At 42.1% G+C, this 17221-nt stretch overlaps 1 protein-coding gene across 1 annotated transcript in view; it reads right to left on the bottom strand.

Annotated features, from left to right (window-relative positions):
* The window catches only part of LOC132393015 (phosphorylase b kinase regulatory subunit alpha, liver isoform-like), a 221448-nt gene that overhangs the window by 95331 nt on the left and 108896 nt on the right, over positions 1-17221 (bottom strand). The window contains exons 12-19 of the mRNA XM_059967706.1: positions 16084-16179; positions 14285-14392; positions 12367-12445; positions 9627-9761; positions 8864-8973; positions 6953-7097; positions 4251-4329; positions 3968-4146 (exon numbers count right to left, since the gene is read on the bottom strand). Coding sequence (XP_059823689.1) covers positions 3968-4146; positions 4251-4329; positions 6953-7097; positions 8864-8973; positions 9627-9761; positions 12367-12445; positions 14285-14392; positions 16084-16179 — 931 coding nt within the window. The remainder of the gene's footprint in view (positions 1-3967; positions 4147-4250; positions 4330-6952; positions 7098-8863; positions 8974-9626; positions 9762-12366; positions 12446-14284; positions 14393-16083; positions 16180-17221) is intronic.

The following is a 17221-nucleotide window of genomic DNA, read 5'->3' as shown; positions in this document are numbered from 1 at the left end:
GGTAGAGGCAAGTTCCTTAGATACATTTAATAAGTATGTGGGCAGGTATACAGATGACAGGAGTTCAGATGGAGATGAGCCAATATCAGCTAAGTAAGCTATCCCAATATAAACTGAGATTACTTCAAGTGTGATGCTTAGATCAGGTACAACTTGTCGTGAGTGTCCAAGATGGTTTTTTGTGACCTACGTGAGATAAGACAGTACTCAGACTCATCTTTGGAAATGAAACTGGGTAGGTGGTGGAAGTATGAGTGGGAGAACACTTTGGGAACAGTGAACACTAGCCTGCAAGTTTCAAGGTTATTAAGGAGAGGGATAAAGTTAATTTTAAATTGGGAGAAGTCTGATTGTAATAGTGTTAGCAAAGACCAGATGAAAGAAGACTAGGAACAGATGTTTGCAGATAAAATAAGATTAGAGAAGGGGCAGTCTTCAAAAGTAAAGGAGTTCAGGGCCAGTAAGTCCCAGTATAAGTGAAAGGAAAAGATGGCTAGAAGACAAAGGATATGTGGAAAAAAGGGAAAGTATGGCATATATAGATAGATGTAATCTACTGAGGAATACAGATTCTGTAGGAGAAAACTTAAGAAAGGTATTGAGAGCAAAGAGAGGTAATGAAATATCATTGACAAACATGACTAAGGAGATTTCCAAGACATTCTGTATGCACACCAGGAGTGAGAGGGTAATCAGGGGAAAGGTGGGTGACTTAGGAACCAAAGAGAGTGACATGGACGAGGTTTTAAATAAATACTTCTCATCGGTATTCACCAAGACAAATATTGTGGAAGACAGTAAGCTCAGGGAGGGGTATGTGGTTAATCTGGAGCAAGTCAGCATTAAGAAGGTGGAGGAGTTTGACTTTCACAAATCTCAGGCTTGTATATGGTGACATATATGTACTTTGATGTTACATAAATTTACTATGAACTTGAATGAAAGGGTGGTTATATCTCTAGGGCTAAAATGGTATATATCCAAGAATGCTGTGGTAAATAAGGGAGGAGAACTGGGGACCTGATTGAGATGTTTGCATCTTTACCAGCCACAGGTGAGGACAAGTGTGCAGGGTGATAGCTTTTTTTTTATTGAAGAGGTCAAGTAGGACAAATGAGCCTTATGCCAGTGGGAGAGAAATTATTTGAGCAAGTCCAATAGACAGGTTTTATGTACGTTTGGAAAGGCAGGCATGATCAGGTATAGTCAGTATGGGCTTCTGCATCACTGTTGACTGAGCTTTTGAGGGGTTAACTAAGAATACAGATGAAGGCTAGGTAGTAAACATTGCCTATGCAGATTTTAGTAAGCATTTGGCAACATCCTGCAAGATAAGCTGGTTCAGAACATTGAAATACAATGTGAGCTGACTAATTGTATCCAGAATGTATGGTGGTAAGAGGCAGAGGTAGGGAACAGCAGGAGGATGCTTTTCTGATTGGAAGTCTGACCAGTGGTGTACCACAGGGATTGGTGCTGGGACTGTTTTTGGTGACATATGCCGATGATTTTGATGGGAATGTAGGAGGAATTATTAGTAAGTTTGCTGAGCACATAAAATTGGTGGTGTTGTGGATGGTGAGGAACATGGTCTAAAGTATCAGTCAGAAAGTTGGGTGGAGAATTAGCAGGTGAAATTTTATTTCAACAAGTGCAAGGTAATGCACTTTGAGAAGAAGGGATAGGATATACACAGTAAATGGCAGGGCACCAAGGAACATTGATAAGAAATAAGGTCTTTGGGCTTGAAGTCCAAACATTTGGCATTTTTGGTGTCAGTGGTTGGAACGTAGAATATAAAAGCTGGGACATAATATTTACAAAACACACACTACAGTGCATATAGATTACTATGTACAGGTATGATCACCACACAACACAATGGCTGAAGTTGGAATGAATAGAGTGTAGAGAATAGACAATAGACAATAGGTGCAGAAGTAGACCATTCGGCCCCTCGAGTCTACACCGCCATTCTGAGATCATGGCTGATCATTCGCTATCAATACCCAGTCCCTGCCTTGTCCCCATATCCCTTGATTCCCCTATCCATCAGATATCTATCTAGCTCCTTCTTGAAAGCATCCAGAGAATTGGCCTCCACCGTCTTCCGAGGCAGTGCATTCCACACCTCCACAACTCTCTGGGAGAAGAAGTTCTTCCTCAACTCTTTTAAATAACTGACCTCTTATTCTCAATCCATGCCCTCTGGTACTGGACTCTCCCAACATCTGGAACATATTTCCTGCCTCAATCCTATCAAATCCTTTAATTATCTTAAACGTTTCAATCAGATCCCCTCTCAATCTCCTCAATTCCAGTGTGCACATGCCCAATCTCTCCAATCTCTCTGCGTAAGACAGCCCTGCCATCCCAGGAATCAACCTAGTGAATCTACGCTGCACTTCCTCAATTGCCAGAATGTCCTTCCTTAAACCTGGAGACCAAAACTGTACACAATATTCCAGGTGTGGTCTCACACCTGAAGATACAGTACACTGAGATGCTGCCTAGATTGGAGGACTTTATATTGGGGACAGATTGGATAAGACTGCCATTGTTTTCCCTTAAGTCCTGAAGGCCAAAGGAAACCTGATAGGTCTCAAGAAGCACAGGTTTAAGATGAGAGATCTGAGGGGAATTTTGTTTTGCACACAGAAAGTGGCTGATATCTAGAATGCGCTGCCAGAGGAGGTGAGGAAATCAGATATAGTCACTATATTTCATAAACATTTTGACAGAAACTAAAATAAGCAAGGCATAGAGATAAATATCGAATTCAGATAGGCAAAAAGGTCAGCAGCAAAGTGGTGGGCAGAATGGCCCATTTCCGTACACCAGCACCCACAGATGGACTTACAATCAGCCACATTAATTAGGGCATTATGTATAAACTATACACAGAGAAAGCAGCAACATTCCGTGAGCCCCAAGGAATGTTTTATATTTAAAATCTTATATCCTTCTGTGATTTCACAAAACCTTTTATTCTCCCAGGGTTTAATACTTCTCAATATCAAGCTGTCTTGCGTAGTCACAGTCTGTTCACTCCCATGCCAATTGTTTCTTACTCCCCCAACTATCAGATTTCTAAAGGGTTGATGAACCCACAAAAGCACCTCATTATTCCTATTTCCTTTGCACTATTTACATAATTTTCATAATTTATAGATTTTTATGTCTTATGCTGTACTGCTACCACAAAACAACAAATTGCAGGTCATATGTCACTAATTTTGCTTCTGAACTGCCAATTTCCTAGGGGATTATCAGAGAGATATCTCTATTTCCCTCAGTCTAGCAGCAGCACAGCAATGGTTTTCAGCTTTCTCAGCCATTCCTGTGGCCTTTCTATTACAGCTATTTCCACAGTTTTAGTTTCTGGCCAATGAGCTCAATGACTTGGTTTTCTTCATTGAATCTTCCAGCTGGTTTTCCACGAAAAGGCCCAGCTAATGAACTGCTTCCACACATTTTACGCTCCAAGGATCATCTCAAGCTCTTTACACGAAACAGTGAAAGTACTTATAGCACATCTGACTGGGAATGGCAAGTAGGAACCAACATTTTAGTTCCCATTGTATTCAAACTTCTATTCAAGTTAAAATTACTCTCCAAACTAAGCTCACCTGAAATAAAATTCACTATACAAAGCAGGCCAGGCAGCATCTATAGGACGAAGCACTATCGACGTTTCGGGCTGAGACCCTTCATCAGGACTCGGCACGAAACGTTGACAGTGCTTCTTCCTATAGATGCTGCCTGGCCTGCAGAGTTCCACCAGCATTTTGTGGGTGTTGCTTGAATTTCCAGCATCTGCAGATTTCCTCATGTTTGCATTCACTATACAAATGTTTGATATAGAGAAAAAATGAACAGAAGCGATTTTGATTCCACCTAATTTGTAACATGCAAAAGCAGCAGTGGAAAGTGAGTAAACAACAGCAGTGAAGTGGAGGACTCCTACCATCATTTCTGTAGCATGAATCATGTACAGATACAGATTCTGCCACCTCTGTTGTAGGAGTGAAACCGCCTTCACTGAAATAATCATCCAAAAGGAAACCATCAGGTCCTGGATCCATGAAACTCAGATGTGTGTAGCATGAGGTAATCAGAAATTCCGACAGTTTCCCGGTTTTTATCCTAAAAGTTTAATCAGTATATTCATAATTAGGTACTTCTACAAAACACCACTGCTCAAATAATGGCAATAATTCAAACTGAAGTGACAATAAGTAACTCCATACCTGGCCCCTCCAAAATAACCATCGTGCAGCTTTCGCAGGGTGCAAAGAATGTTGGAGTCAATGTCTGTTCCGTCCTCAGCTGCAACAGAGAAGGGGCAGATTTAACAACCACACAATAACTGTGAAATTCCCAGTGCATTCAATCAAAGAATAAAATCTTCAGCACATGCATGGCCCTTCAGCCCATAATGTCTGTGCTGGCCACACTGCTAAAGTAAATAGTTCTGCCTGCACAGGGCCTATATCCCTTCGTATTTATGTAGCTATCTAAAGCCTCATTATATCTGCTTCCTCTACCACTCTGTGTAAAAATAAACTTCTCCCTTAAACATTTCCCCTTTCACCTTAAATGCCCATCCTCTAGTACTTGTATTTCTAGCCTGGGAAATGGACACTGATTGTCTACATCCCTCATAATATTATGAACTTCTATCAGGTGTCCCTTCAGTGCCAGACACTCCAGAGAAAATAATTCATGCTTGGACAAATTGTCCTTTACCAATAACCTTGCCTACACCTTCTCCAAAACCTTCCTGTAATGAAGTGGTGAGAATTATATTCAATTCTCCAAATGAATGCTAATCAAATGAATTCCTGTTTGTTATGCTCAGACCACTAAAGGCAAGCAAGCCACATGCCTTCTTTAACACTCTATCCACTTGCATTGCCAACTGAACTTCAAGATTCATTTGTACATTAACGTTGCTAAGGGTTCTGGAAGAGTCACCCCAGATTAGAGGTGTTAGCAGAAAACACCGTCAACCTCCCCTGTGGCACCACCCCAAGCTGTTCTGTTAGTGTACCCCTAACTACAACAGCTTCAGCCTACTGGCCTCTATGTTCAAAAAGCACTTTAGGTGCAATCTACTATCTGTCAACAAGTTTTGAACATACAGTATGAACATACAAGTTTTGAACAAACATACATACAGTATGTTTAAAACTTGTTGTACAGATCCTGTCCTCTGCATTGTCATTTAGTGCCCTCCTTCATCCAATGCCTGCTTTCTCTCCGACTTCTTTATTATATTGAACTACCATAAGACATGGGAACAGAATTAGGCCATTCAGCCCATCGTGTCTGCTCTGCCATTCCGTCGTGCTGATCCCGGATCCCACTCAACCCCATACACCTATCTTTTTGCCATATCCTACAACAGGATAGTCAGCACAAGTGACTTTAAAATTCATTTTAATGATCTGTCAAATGTGATCTCTGAGGCAGCTATATTTATGAACTTACTAGACAGACTAGATCTTACGCTGGTATGAGAAGTACTCTATAAATAAGTTGTTAGTGACTACTGACATAGAGTGCAGAGAAGGCCCTTCCGCAGCCCTGCAATCCCCCATTTAAACCCAAGCCTAATCACAGGACAACGACCAATTAAACTATCAGTTGGTATGTGTTTCAACTGTGGGAGGAATGCAGAGCACCTGGACGAAACCCACACGGTCACGGAGAGAACTTATAAACTCCTTACAGGCAGCGGTGGGAATTGAACCTGGGTCACTGGTACTGTAAAGCGTTGTGCTAATCACTACATATGCTGCCTCGTGGTTACTATTATTATTAACTGCATACTTTCTCATACATTAGAACTCACAATGCTGCAGTAAATACCCTCTGGAGGAGCAGAGCAGGAAGAATACTGGAATGACACAGGGGATGTTCCTAGTGATGGGTAGTACTCTAAAGGTCACTCGAAAGCATAAACTATATTGCACCACATTACTAATGGTGACTTAGAAGGGAATGACAACATGCTTTCTCTACACAGTTAAACACGTTGCCCTACATCCCATTCAGATATTTTACGATGTGTCCTGCGCATTTTCATTGACTTATACAACATGGAAACAGGCTTTTCAGTCTGAGATCATCAAGTACCGATCCCATTTCATTCTCCCCACATTTCCCTCAACTGCCCCCAGGTTCCAGCACCAAACCCCCACACCCATGGGGCAATTTGCAGCAGCAATAAACCTTCCAGCCTGCAGGTTTTTGGGATGTGGGGAGAAACTCACATGGTCACATGGTGAGCATGCAAACTCCACACAGACATCACCTGAGGTTAGGACTGAAACCAGATCACTGGAGCGGTGATGCACTAACTCTATCAGCTGCCGCTCTGTGTCTCTGAACACCACACCTACATATCTGAGCATTTTTACATAGCTGCATTAATAAGCTCAGGTCCTCCCATATCACCTTACTCAACTGCTCCAGAGATTTGGAAACTGATATTTCAGCTGATACTGAAGCAGTGCCAAAGGTAGCAACTTTCCGACAGGATACTAACTCAGGCTTCATCACCTTTATAGTGCTCCTGTCGTGCTTTTGAAAGAGAATTCTACACCAACTTACTGGCCAGTGTCTGTCCCTTCATCAACAACATTGAATCATTATCTGATCACTGGCACACTGTTCTCCTGCAACTGTAACTATATTTCCAGAATACTTCCGTTACCCTAACTCTGCTTTTGTTTCTTTGCAAAGGGAAAGCTGGTGGGCAAGAAAACAATCTTCAGATGAAATATACTTTTCTGAAGTAATTATAGAAGAATAACTAGCACTACTGACATATCATACACACCTTCTAAGCATTCCTTTGATGTGAGGAGCTAATTATGATACCAGTTGCTATGATTAAATTTCACACTATTATTTCCAACCTGTGACAAGACAAATGAACTCTTACTCAGCATGGTTTTAGTGATGGGGAAGGTGACCATTGGACGGCCTGTCATCTTCCAGGTGGAGAAGAGGTAGGCGAGGTCGGTCCGGAGCATTTCCACAATCATACGGTTGTCCAAGGCCAAGTAAAATTGATGCAGATCAATAAACTGTCCAGTAAAAAAATAGAGAGAGCATCACTGTAAGTAATTCAAGAGCAGAGATCCTCTGCATAGATTCACAGGAAGTTCAATGAACATAATCTAATGCTCAGAGCATCTACCAGGGGAAAGTGGGTTCGGTAAGGAAGGGCAGAGGGTAGCTTGAGTTTTCTTTGTCTATTAGTACCTAGCTTGAGTAGTGAGAATGGATGCCCAGTTAGAGGTGTGCTCCTCATGCTAGGTGTTGGAGATCTAAGAGACCTCTAGTCTCCATAATGGCTACATCTGTGAGATGTGCTTCAAGATAGTGTTAGGGAACTGGAGCTGCAGCTGCACGACCTTCAGCTCATTCAGCAGAATGAGGAGGTGACAGACAGGAGCTACAGGGAGGTAGTCATCCGTAAGTTGCAGGAGTTAGGTATCTGGGTGACAGTCAGGAGAGGGAAGGAGAACAGGCAGACAGAGCAGAGTGCTCCCGTGTCCATTCCCCACAAAAACAAGTATATGACTTTGGATACTGTTGAGGGTGACCTGTTAAGGGGAAAGCTGCAGCAACCAGAGCTCTTGCACTGAGTCTGGCTCGTTGGCAGAAGCAAAAGGAGGGGAACGAGGAGAGTATTGGTGATATTGCTTTGTTATATAAAACATACTTGGGGCATCTCAGTAGGGTGGTGGTGTGCACAATGCTTTGCAGTACATGGGTTCAGTTCCCAACACTGCCTGTAAGGAGTTTGTACATCTCCCCGTAACCACATGGGTTTCCTCCGAGTGCTCCAATTTCCTCCCACGTTCAAAGATGGACTGTTTGGTAGGTTAGTTGGTCATGATTAGGCTCAGATTAAATTGGGGGATTGCTGGGCAGCATGGCTCGAAGGGCCAGAAGGACCTATTCTGCGCTGTATCTCAATAAATAAATAAATTACAATATTCAATTATTAGGGGCACAGAGAGGAGATTCTGTGAACGTGAAAGACTCCCGGATGGCTTCAGGTCAGGTCAACAGCATCCTTAAGTGGAAGGTGAGAGCTGGAAGTTATGGTACATATACTGGTACCAATGAGATTGGTAAGAAAGGGAACAAGGTCCTGTTTACTTCTTTGTGTTAACTGTTCCTCTTTTGACAGATGCTGCCTGATCTGCTTCATATTGCCAGCATTTCCCTTTCATTTTCTATTTGTATTAAAGAAATCAGGTTACAGCTGTACAGGGCATTGAAACACAGAGTTTTCTTTTTTCAGGGTATATACTTTCACAAGAAGTAATACTTTCAAAGTAATTTAGAGGTCCCAGTCCCTGGATGAGAAGTCACCTAACAAAGAAAGGATGTGGGCCAATACTTAGTGGAATTTTGGAAGGGAAACTTTTGGGGGGAACTTACAAGGTGGATGATTCCCTTCTGGGATGAGCCTCGAACCAGGGACACAGTTTCAGAATAAGATAAAGATGAAGAATTCTGTAGTGCCAGTGATCACTGAAGTTGAGGCAGGTTGATCTTAGGTGTCTTGGGTAAGGGAGGGAAGTGCAACAGTTGCCAAGATCCTAAATTATTAATAATGGAGCAGGCTCAAGAGTTTTAGTCTGAGCAAACACAGCTCCTGTGAACTGCTTAGGAAATTACAGCTATCCTGTCCATTCAACAAACAAGGTTCAGTGACAATGTTCAGTGACATTTAAAACACAAAAAATATACAAGCTAACTCTGAATTTGAGATTTGTATCCTAAACAAACACATTCAGGGATAGTGCAAAAATTGCAGTGCTGGCTTCCAGTTTACCTGTGGAGTAAACGAGAAGGTCTGGTTTCTGATCACGTACAACTTCGAGGTACCAAGAACGCCAATATGTCTATATGGGCGGCCACTAAGATTCAATTTCTTGTTGCATCCTATTAGGAGATAAAATCATAAACACATTAGATCACGCTGATACTGGCAATCCAGAACAACGCACACAAAATGCTGGAGGAACTCAACAGGTCAGGCAGCGTCCATGGAGAGGAATAAACAGTCGTTGCTTCAGGCTGAGATCCTTCATGAGGGCTGGAAAGGAAGGAGGGGGTGAAGATACCAGAATAAGAAAGTAGGAAGAGAAGAAGGGGAACAAGTTAGAAGGTGATAGGTGCAGTCAGGTGGGTGGAAAAGTGGGGGAGGCAGTGTAATGAAGTAAAAATCCAGGAGGTGATAGGTGGAAAAGGTAAGGGCTAAAGAAGGAGGAAGCTGATAGGAAGAGAGTGGATCAAAGGAGAGAGGGAAGGAGGAGGGGCACTGGAAGAGGTGATAGGCAGGTAAGGGACAGACAGAAAGAAAGTAGAAAACAAGAGAAATAAGTGACTGAAAGAACAGAGTTCCTCTAAATGAACCATCTAAGGTCAATAACCATACTTGTTAATTCCAATATTTTCTGTTTTATCGAGAGTTTACATTTTTCTCATTTACCTAATTATCCGTTAAAATGTTTGTTGGAAATCTGTGATTTCCTCTCTTGTCATGTAGGTATCCAGTGCTCTGTGTGAAGTTATCAATTTTAAGCAGCACTTACCCAACTTTGCATATATGTGGCTCAAGATTCTTCCTGGCTGCACTTTGATTGGAAAAACATCAGAAACGGTCTCAATTTGTAAACCATGCTTTGCCAGAATGTTCTTAATCTTTTCAGATTCAGCCAATATTGACACTGAAAAGCAAGAAAGAAACTGTTAGACCCAGTGATGTGAATTAGCTTCAACGCTGAACATCCATTTTCCACACTAATAGACCATACATGATTTGGGAAAGGTAAGTAAGGGTAGAACTTGCTAAAAGGCTTGCAGAGAAGGAAATTATTAATGTCAATTTGGCTCTTTTTGACCATTCCCATATCAACTAACACTTTAAACAAACAAATATATTAAAGGCTGAATAATTAGCTCCTTTACATACTTAATATTGCTAAAAGCAGATGTTCAGCTGTTTTAAAACTACTAAACAATTGCTGTTGTGTTGGGCTGCAGAGCAGCAGACCATATTGGACTCGAGTTCTTCTTTTCTCAAAGTTTTTTTTGTGCACTGATCAAATATTCTTTCATTGAATGAAACTTTTTGAAGATGTGACTAAACACATTGATGAAGGAAGTGCAGTAGATATAGTGTATATGGAATTCAGCAAGGAATTTGATAAGGTACCCCATGCAAGGCTTATTGAGAAAGTAAGGAGGCATGGTCCAAGGGGACATTGCTTTGTGGATTCAGAACTGGCTTGCCCACAGAAGGCAAAGAGTGGTTGTAGATGGGTCATATTCTGCATGGAGGTCAGAGACCAGTGGTGTGCCTCAGGGATCTGTTCTGGGACCCTTACTCTTCATGATTTTTATAAATGAGGGATGGGTTAGTAAGTTTGCTGATGACACCAAGGTTGGAGGTGTTATGGATAGTGTGGAGGGCTGTCAGAGGTTACAGCGGGACATTGATAGGATGCAAAACTGGGCTGAGAAATGGCAGATGGAGTTCAACCCAGATAAATGTGAGGTGGTTCATTTGGTAGGTCAAATATGATGGCAGAATATAGTATTAATGGTAAAACGCTTGGCAGTGTGGAGGATCAGAGAGATCTTGGGGTCTGAGTCCATAGGATGCTCAAAGCAGCTGCGCAGGTTGACACTGTGGTTAAGTAGGCATACTGTGTATTGGCTTTCATCGATTGTGGAATTGAATTTAGGAGCCGAGAGGTAATGTTGCAGCTATGTAGGACCCTGGTCAGACCCCACTTGGAGTACTTTGCTCAGTTCTGGTCGCCTCACTACAGGAAGGATGTGGAAGCCATAGGAAGGGTGCAGAGGAGATTTACAAGGATGTTGCCTGGATTGGGGAGCATGCCTTATGAGAATAGGTTGAGTGAACTCGGCTTTTTCTCCTTGGAGCGATGGAGGATGAGAGGTGACCTGATAGAGATGAATAAGATAATAAGAGGCATTGATCATGTGGATAATTAGAGGCTTTTTCCCAGGGCTGAAATGTTTGCCACAAGAGGACACAGGTTTAAGGTGCTGGGCAGTAGGTACAGAAGAGATGTTGGGGATAAGTGTTTTTACGCAGAAATTGGTGAGTGTGTGGAATGGGCTGCCGGCAACGGTGGTGGAGGCGGATACGATAGGGTCTTTTAAGAGACTTTTGGATAGGTACATGGAGCTTTGAAAAATAAATGGCTATAGGTAAGCCTTGTGATTTCTACAGTAGAGAGATGTCCGGCACAACCTTGTGGGCCAAAGGGCCTGTATTGCGCTGTAGGTTTTCTATGTTTCTATGTTACTCTATTTGCACCTGTCATAATCTTCTAAACTTGCATCAAGTCTCCTCTCAGCCTCTGCTGATTCAACCTCTCCTCATAGCACATACCTTCAAACCTAGGCAGCACCCTGAGAAGCCTCTGCTATACCCTCTCCAATAAGCAACATAACACCTTGACTCAATGCCTTGATTAATAAAGGCAAGCAAGCCATTTGCGTTCTCTACCAGCCTTTCTGTGCAGCCACATTCAGGGAGCTATGGACTTAGACCCCAAGATCTGTCTGTGTATCAACACTTAGAAGGGTCTTACCATTAACAGTGTACTGCCCCTTTACAACTGATCCCCCAAAGTTCCACACTTTCTTGTGTTTCTGTTTACCTCTATGTCTCTTCCTTCACCCACCCCACCCCACCTCTGGCTCCACCTTCCTTTCCCTCACCCGTTCTCTGTCTACCTATCACCTACTGATCCCTGTCACTCCTTTGCCTCTCCCCCTTAAATAGCCACCTCCCTCTCCACTCAGCCCCCGATGCAAGATCTTCACCTAAAACCATAACAACTCCTGATGCAAGATCTTCACCTCAAACCACAACAGCTCCCTGCTGAGTTCCTCCAGCAACCTACGTCATTTTTTTTTGGTAATCCCTTGGTCGTCTTCCTGCTCAGTACCTTTAGCGTTTGCCTCACTGTGAAAAGTTTTCTTTAGAGATATATAGAGAGCACGTGATTGCTGTTGTCACTGGAGCACCATAATATTCAGGTATGGTACCTGGGCCATGCTTAGAAATTTTCATCGGAAATTGACAAACAGTATATTTTTAACAATTTCTGCAGAAAAGGGGAGCTTAAAAAGGGAAAGAGTGTGTGTGTGTGTGTATATATATATATATAAATAAGTAGATTTTATATATATATAAAATATAAATATATATTTTTTTCTTTTTAGCAAAACTACAGCAACATCAACATTATGTACTGAAGAATAGAATTCTGATGGTGAGCATATCTCACAGACCTTGGACAACAACATCAGGCCTGCTAATGGTAGAAAGTCTTCGATTTAATGGATCAATTTCTCCAGGAGCTAGAAATCCCTGCAAAACAAATGGTGGCCAAATGAATGGTAAAAGTCAATCAACATTGCCTCATGGCAAGCAAGTTGTATCTTCCATGCTATGCAGCGAGTGGACTATCCATCAGCAACGCAGCTGCAAGTTAAGTTTCACATTGTACCTGTCCCTACATGCACTCATGCATATGACAACAGACTCCACTTTGACTTTCCTAATGTGATGTTATGCTTTCAGGTTGATGACAATGAGATTAGCCTTCTGTAGGCAATAGGAAGAAATGATAAAGTCCGTGGGGAAGTTTTGCAGGTTTATTGAAACTATCTCTGCATCGGTCACCTGCATTGCACCTTCTCTGTAACTACAACACTACATTCTGCATTCTAGTACTACCTTTCCCTTTGTACTGTCTTCATGTTATTATAGGCCTCCATTAGTCTCAATAGACCATGGATTTGCCCCTTGGAAAGTTTCCAGGGCGCAAGCCTGGGCAAGATTTTTTTTAATGGAAGACCGGCAGTTGCCCAAGCTGCAAGTCTCCGCTCTCCACACCACCGATGTTGTCCAAGAGAAAGGCATTAGGACCCATACAGCTTGGCGCTGGTGTCATCGCAGAGCAATGTGTGGTTAAGTGCCTTGCTCAAGGGCACACACGCAGCCTCAGTCAAGGCTCAAACTAGTGACCTTCAGATCACTAGATGAATGCCTTAACCACTTGACCACGCACCAACACTAACTGCCTTCATGTATGATGTATAGAATGGCATGGACAATAACATTTTTCTGCATCTTGATACATGAGACAATAATACACCAGTTATCAGCTTGACCAATTTGAAACTTGGGCATAAACAGCAGCACTTGATAGTAAAAAGTCCTGTCTTACAGGATTCACACCATTTTTAAAGGCAGCTGTCAGTTTATACTTGGCCACAATTCTTGTCTGCCTGCACCTTCAGAAATCTACAAGAACTGCCAGCTTGTGGTGGATTGAAGATTGGCTAAATGTTCCCCGGCAAAGGATTTTAGAGGATGCAAGACTGTCTGAAGGCTTCAGGTCCCTCCCACTTTTCACAACACTAATGATTGAGGTGCAGATGTTGGAGAATGATTCTCGAGGTTGTGGAGAAGGAGATGGAGAGATAGCACTAAGGATATGGACTTCTGGGGAAAATGGGGTCCAGTTTTTCAAATTATGTTCTATTTGAAAAATTGTCTCATGCACAAGAACTTTACTGAAGAGAGCTGGAGGAAGTATTGAGTGTTGATAGAAGTAGATTTGAACTTTTCAATGCTTCAATTTTAAAGGTATACAACTATACTCACGAAACAGAAGCACGGGAAGATGTATTTATTGTATTCAGTGCACAGTGATTACAGCTGTGCTATTTCAAAACATATCAAATACTACAGTGCAGTGAAGGAGCAGTAGCAAGAGCAGAGCTACAAGCTGATATTTATGACCTGTCCTGCTGTTATAAAATTATTGAACAGTCTCCGATAATATTAAATGGAATCTACCTCATCATGACTCTTGCATCTTATTGTCTGCCTGCTCTTCATTTTCTTTGTAACTGTAACATTCGGCATTCAGTGTTTTATTTTCCCTTGTCCTACTTCGATCTACTTATGTGATGAAACGACCTGTCTGGATGGCGTGCAAAACTAACTTTTCACTGTAACACAATAGATATGCTAACTAACAGAAGCAATTATAAAGAATAAAATCATGTTTGATTCTGAGCTGAACAGCTAAAGGCTACTTCAATTAATCCATTTATGAAACACAAGGTGCACTATAGGTTTGTCCTTTAGAAAAAAAGAGTGAAAGTACCTCACCAATATAACAGATGAACTGCATACCTCAGAGAGGAGATTCCCAAGGATATACAAAGATTGTCCCCACATATGAGGCAATTTTCCTTTTGCAATTCTGTCCACAGAATGTGGGTTCTTGTATTCCTCATCCACCTGGCAACAAAGATGGTAGGTAATTATACTGTAACTCGTGCCCAAACTGAAAGTTCAGAACTACCAAACCATATTATGTGTAACTATCAATAATGTCTGATGATGACACCAAATGAGTGTTTCACTAGAGTATGAACAATAAAATGTGCAGACGTCACAAGAGTAGACAACAGGAAGGGATGACTAGAAAGTGATGCATGGGACAGACACGCTCTCTGATGGAGAACGTTTGCTCACAACACATGGCAGGGTTCCACACCGTGAAACAGCAGCAGCTTTAACAGGTGCCTAGTAACATTGTGGAGACATCCAGCTGGAAATCATTCAGAGCTTCCTCTGGTTTTCCATGTTAAATGCTAAACCCCTAAGTCCATAGAAAGGTGGATGTCAATTACAAAGGCTGAAATGGTTAAATAGTTGATTTATTACCAATAAATCAAAGTATTTATTGATTAAATGTTACAGTGCGCAGTCTGCTCCTCCAACCCTTTGAGCCATGCCAACTTAGCAACACCCAACAAACCCAATTAAGCTTAATCTAATCAGGGGACAATTTACAATGACCAATTAACCTATCGTCTTTGGACTGCGGAAGGAAACTAGAGGACCTGGAGAAAACCCACCCATTCAACGGGAAGGAACATTAATAATAATGTAATAATTATTATAACCAAAACAGTGAAGGAGTTCTGCATAACACAATCACTTTAGCTGACATCACATCAGATCAATTGACTAAATTACACGTTACGAATGTGCCACAACTCTGAGGGGCCGAAGGGCACAAAGTCGCCCCCTCCTTTTTTGAGAATCGCAAGATCGCTATTAATTCGGGTCTGGGACCCAGGAAATGAGAGAGACACGCAGAATCCTCAAAGTTTGGAATTTGTCCTGGCCTCAGCGAACCAAAAACCCCTGATAACGGCTATTGTCACTTGGAGACGGAATTGTGTATTGAGTACTGTACTATTCATTGAAGCCCTCGGGGATGACCAGAGTGGGCTGGTTGAGGGATTGCATCATCCCAACCTGATTGGGATCTGAGACCCCGTGAGTAAGGATAAAAGAGGGTCTGGGGAACAACCCCTTTAGACGCACCAGGAGAAACGCTGGAAAGCCAGTGACAGCATTTTATAGCGAACGCCGGTGAGGGCCCGTGTGCGTCCTCCCTTGCCTGGGTAGCGGGCTCATCACGGAAGAATGGCTTTAGCTGAAGGAGAGGCCACAAATGAACAGCCACACCAACGAGACTCCGACGGATCAAAATCATAAAAAAGGAAAGCTGGCAAGTTTTTCCAAATCTCTCTCTCTCCAACAAAAGGCGGCAGCCTGCATGAACTGAGTGACTTTTATATTTCCATCGGACAATACATTATCCCCTAGACAGTGATAGAGCTATTTCTTATTATTATTATACCCGCACTTTTAGATTTAGTATTGACGACGTATATTATCTGTATGTTTGCATTGATATTATTTTTGTGTATTTTTGCTAATAAATACTGTTAAAAATAGTACCATCAGACTTCAACGGACCTCTCTATCTTTGCTGGTAAGTGACCCAGTTACGGGGTTCGTAACACATATCACTGTCAATTCAGACTGCAAACTTTCTTGGCGATAATACTGTAAACTTGTTCAATAAGATCATCTGCTCTGAGCTTTAGATTGGTAATGAAGGCATTGCAGACCTTTTCAGCAGGAACAGCGTACAGTTCTGGTATTAGCCGTATGCCATTCTGTTCCCTTAAAAGAACTTCTTCCAGGGCTTCTTTGTACTCTTCAACCTGTAACCATGGAAAAGAGAGTATTTATAGTGCCATATCACCCTTCCTGAACTGCTCCACAGCTTATCAAGTTCCTCTACTGCACTCTTTCCTACAGTATTAAAATGGAAATTCTTTAATTTGTGGCACTGGAATATAGGACTTCTATGCAGAGAATAAATGTACATATATATGAGGTGGGAAACAGGTTTGCCACAAATGAAAAGTATCCTTCGGCAATTCTATCAAGTGTCGATGTAGTGTTATAGAACAGTGAAGAAGCACGGAAGTCCAAAGCTCGCTCCACTGCAAATTTTAGAACCAATATATTAACAGGTTGTCCCATGGATGTGCCAATGCAAAGGATCAGAACAAGCTGCAGAGGGTTGTACACTCAGCCATTTCCATCACGGGCACTCGCCTCCACACCACCAAGGACATCTTCAAACAGCAGTACCTCAAGAAACCAATATTCATCATTATGGACTAGATCGGGTGGATGTGGAGAGGATGTTTCCTGTGGTAAGGGTATCCAGAACTAGAGGGCACAGCCTCAAAATTGAGGGGCAACCTTTTAGAAAGAAGAGAAGGAGGAATTTTTTTAGCCAGAGAAGGGTGAATCTGTTGAATGCTCTGCCACAGTGGGTGGAGGCCAAGTCAGTGGCTATACTTAAGGCGGAAGCTGATCATTTCCTGATCGGTCAGGGCATCAAAGGATATGGTGAGAAGGCAGGTGCATGAGGATGAGTGGTTTCCGGCATCAGCCATGATTGAATGGCAGAGTAGACTCAATGGGCTGAATGGCCTAATTCTGCTCCTATGTCTTATGGACCCAGATTATCCAGGACAAGCCCTCTTCTCATTACTACCATCAGGGAGTATGTGTTTGAAAACAAACACTCAACATCTTAGGAACAACCACTTCCCCTTTGCCATCAGATTTCTGAACAGTCCATGAACCCATGAAAACTGACTCACTATTTTGTTCTCTTTTGTGCAATATGTATTTTCTAACGCACTGTAATTTACAGCGTTTTGATGTATTGTCCTATGCTGCTGCTGC

Source organism: Hypanus sabinus, chromosome 4 (genome assembly GCF_030144855.1).
Source record: "Hypanus sabinus isolate sHypSab1 chromosome 4, sHypSab1.hap1, whole genome shotgun sequence".
In the NCBI taxonomy this organism is placed as follows: Eukaryota; Metazoa; Chordata; class Chondrichthyes; order Myliobatiformes; family Dasyatidae; genus Hypanus; species Hypanus sabinus.
The sequence above is the reverse complement of the archived record's forward strand: the minus strand, read 5'-3'. Positions and strand labels throughout refer to the sequence as shown.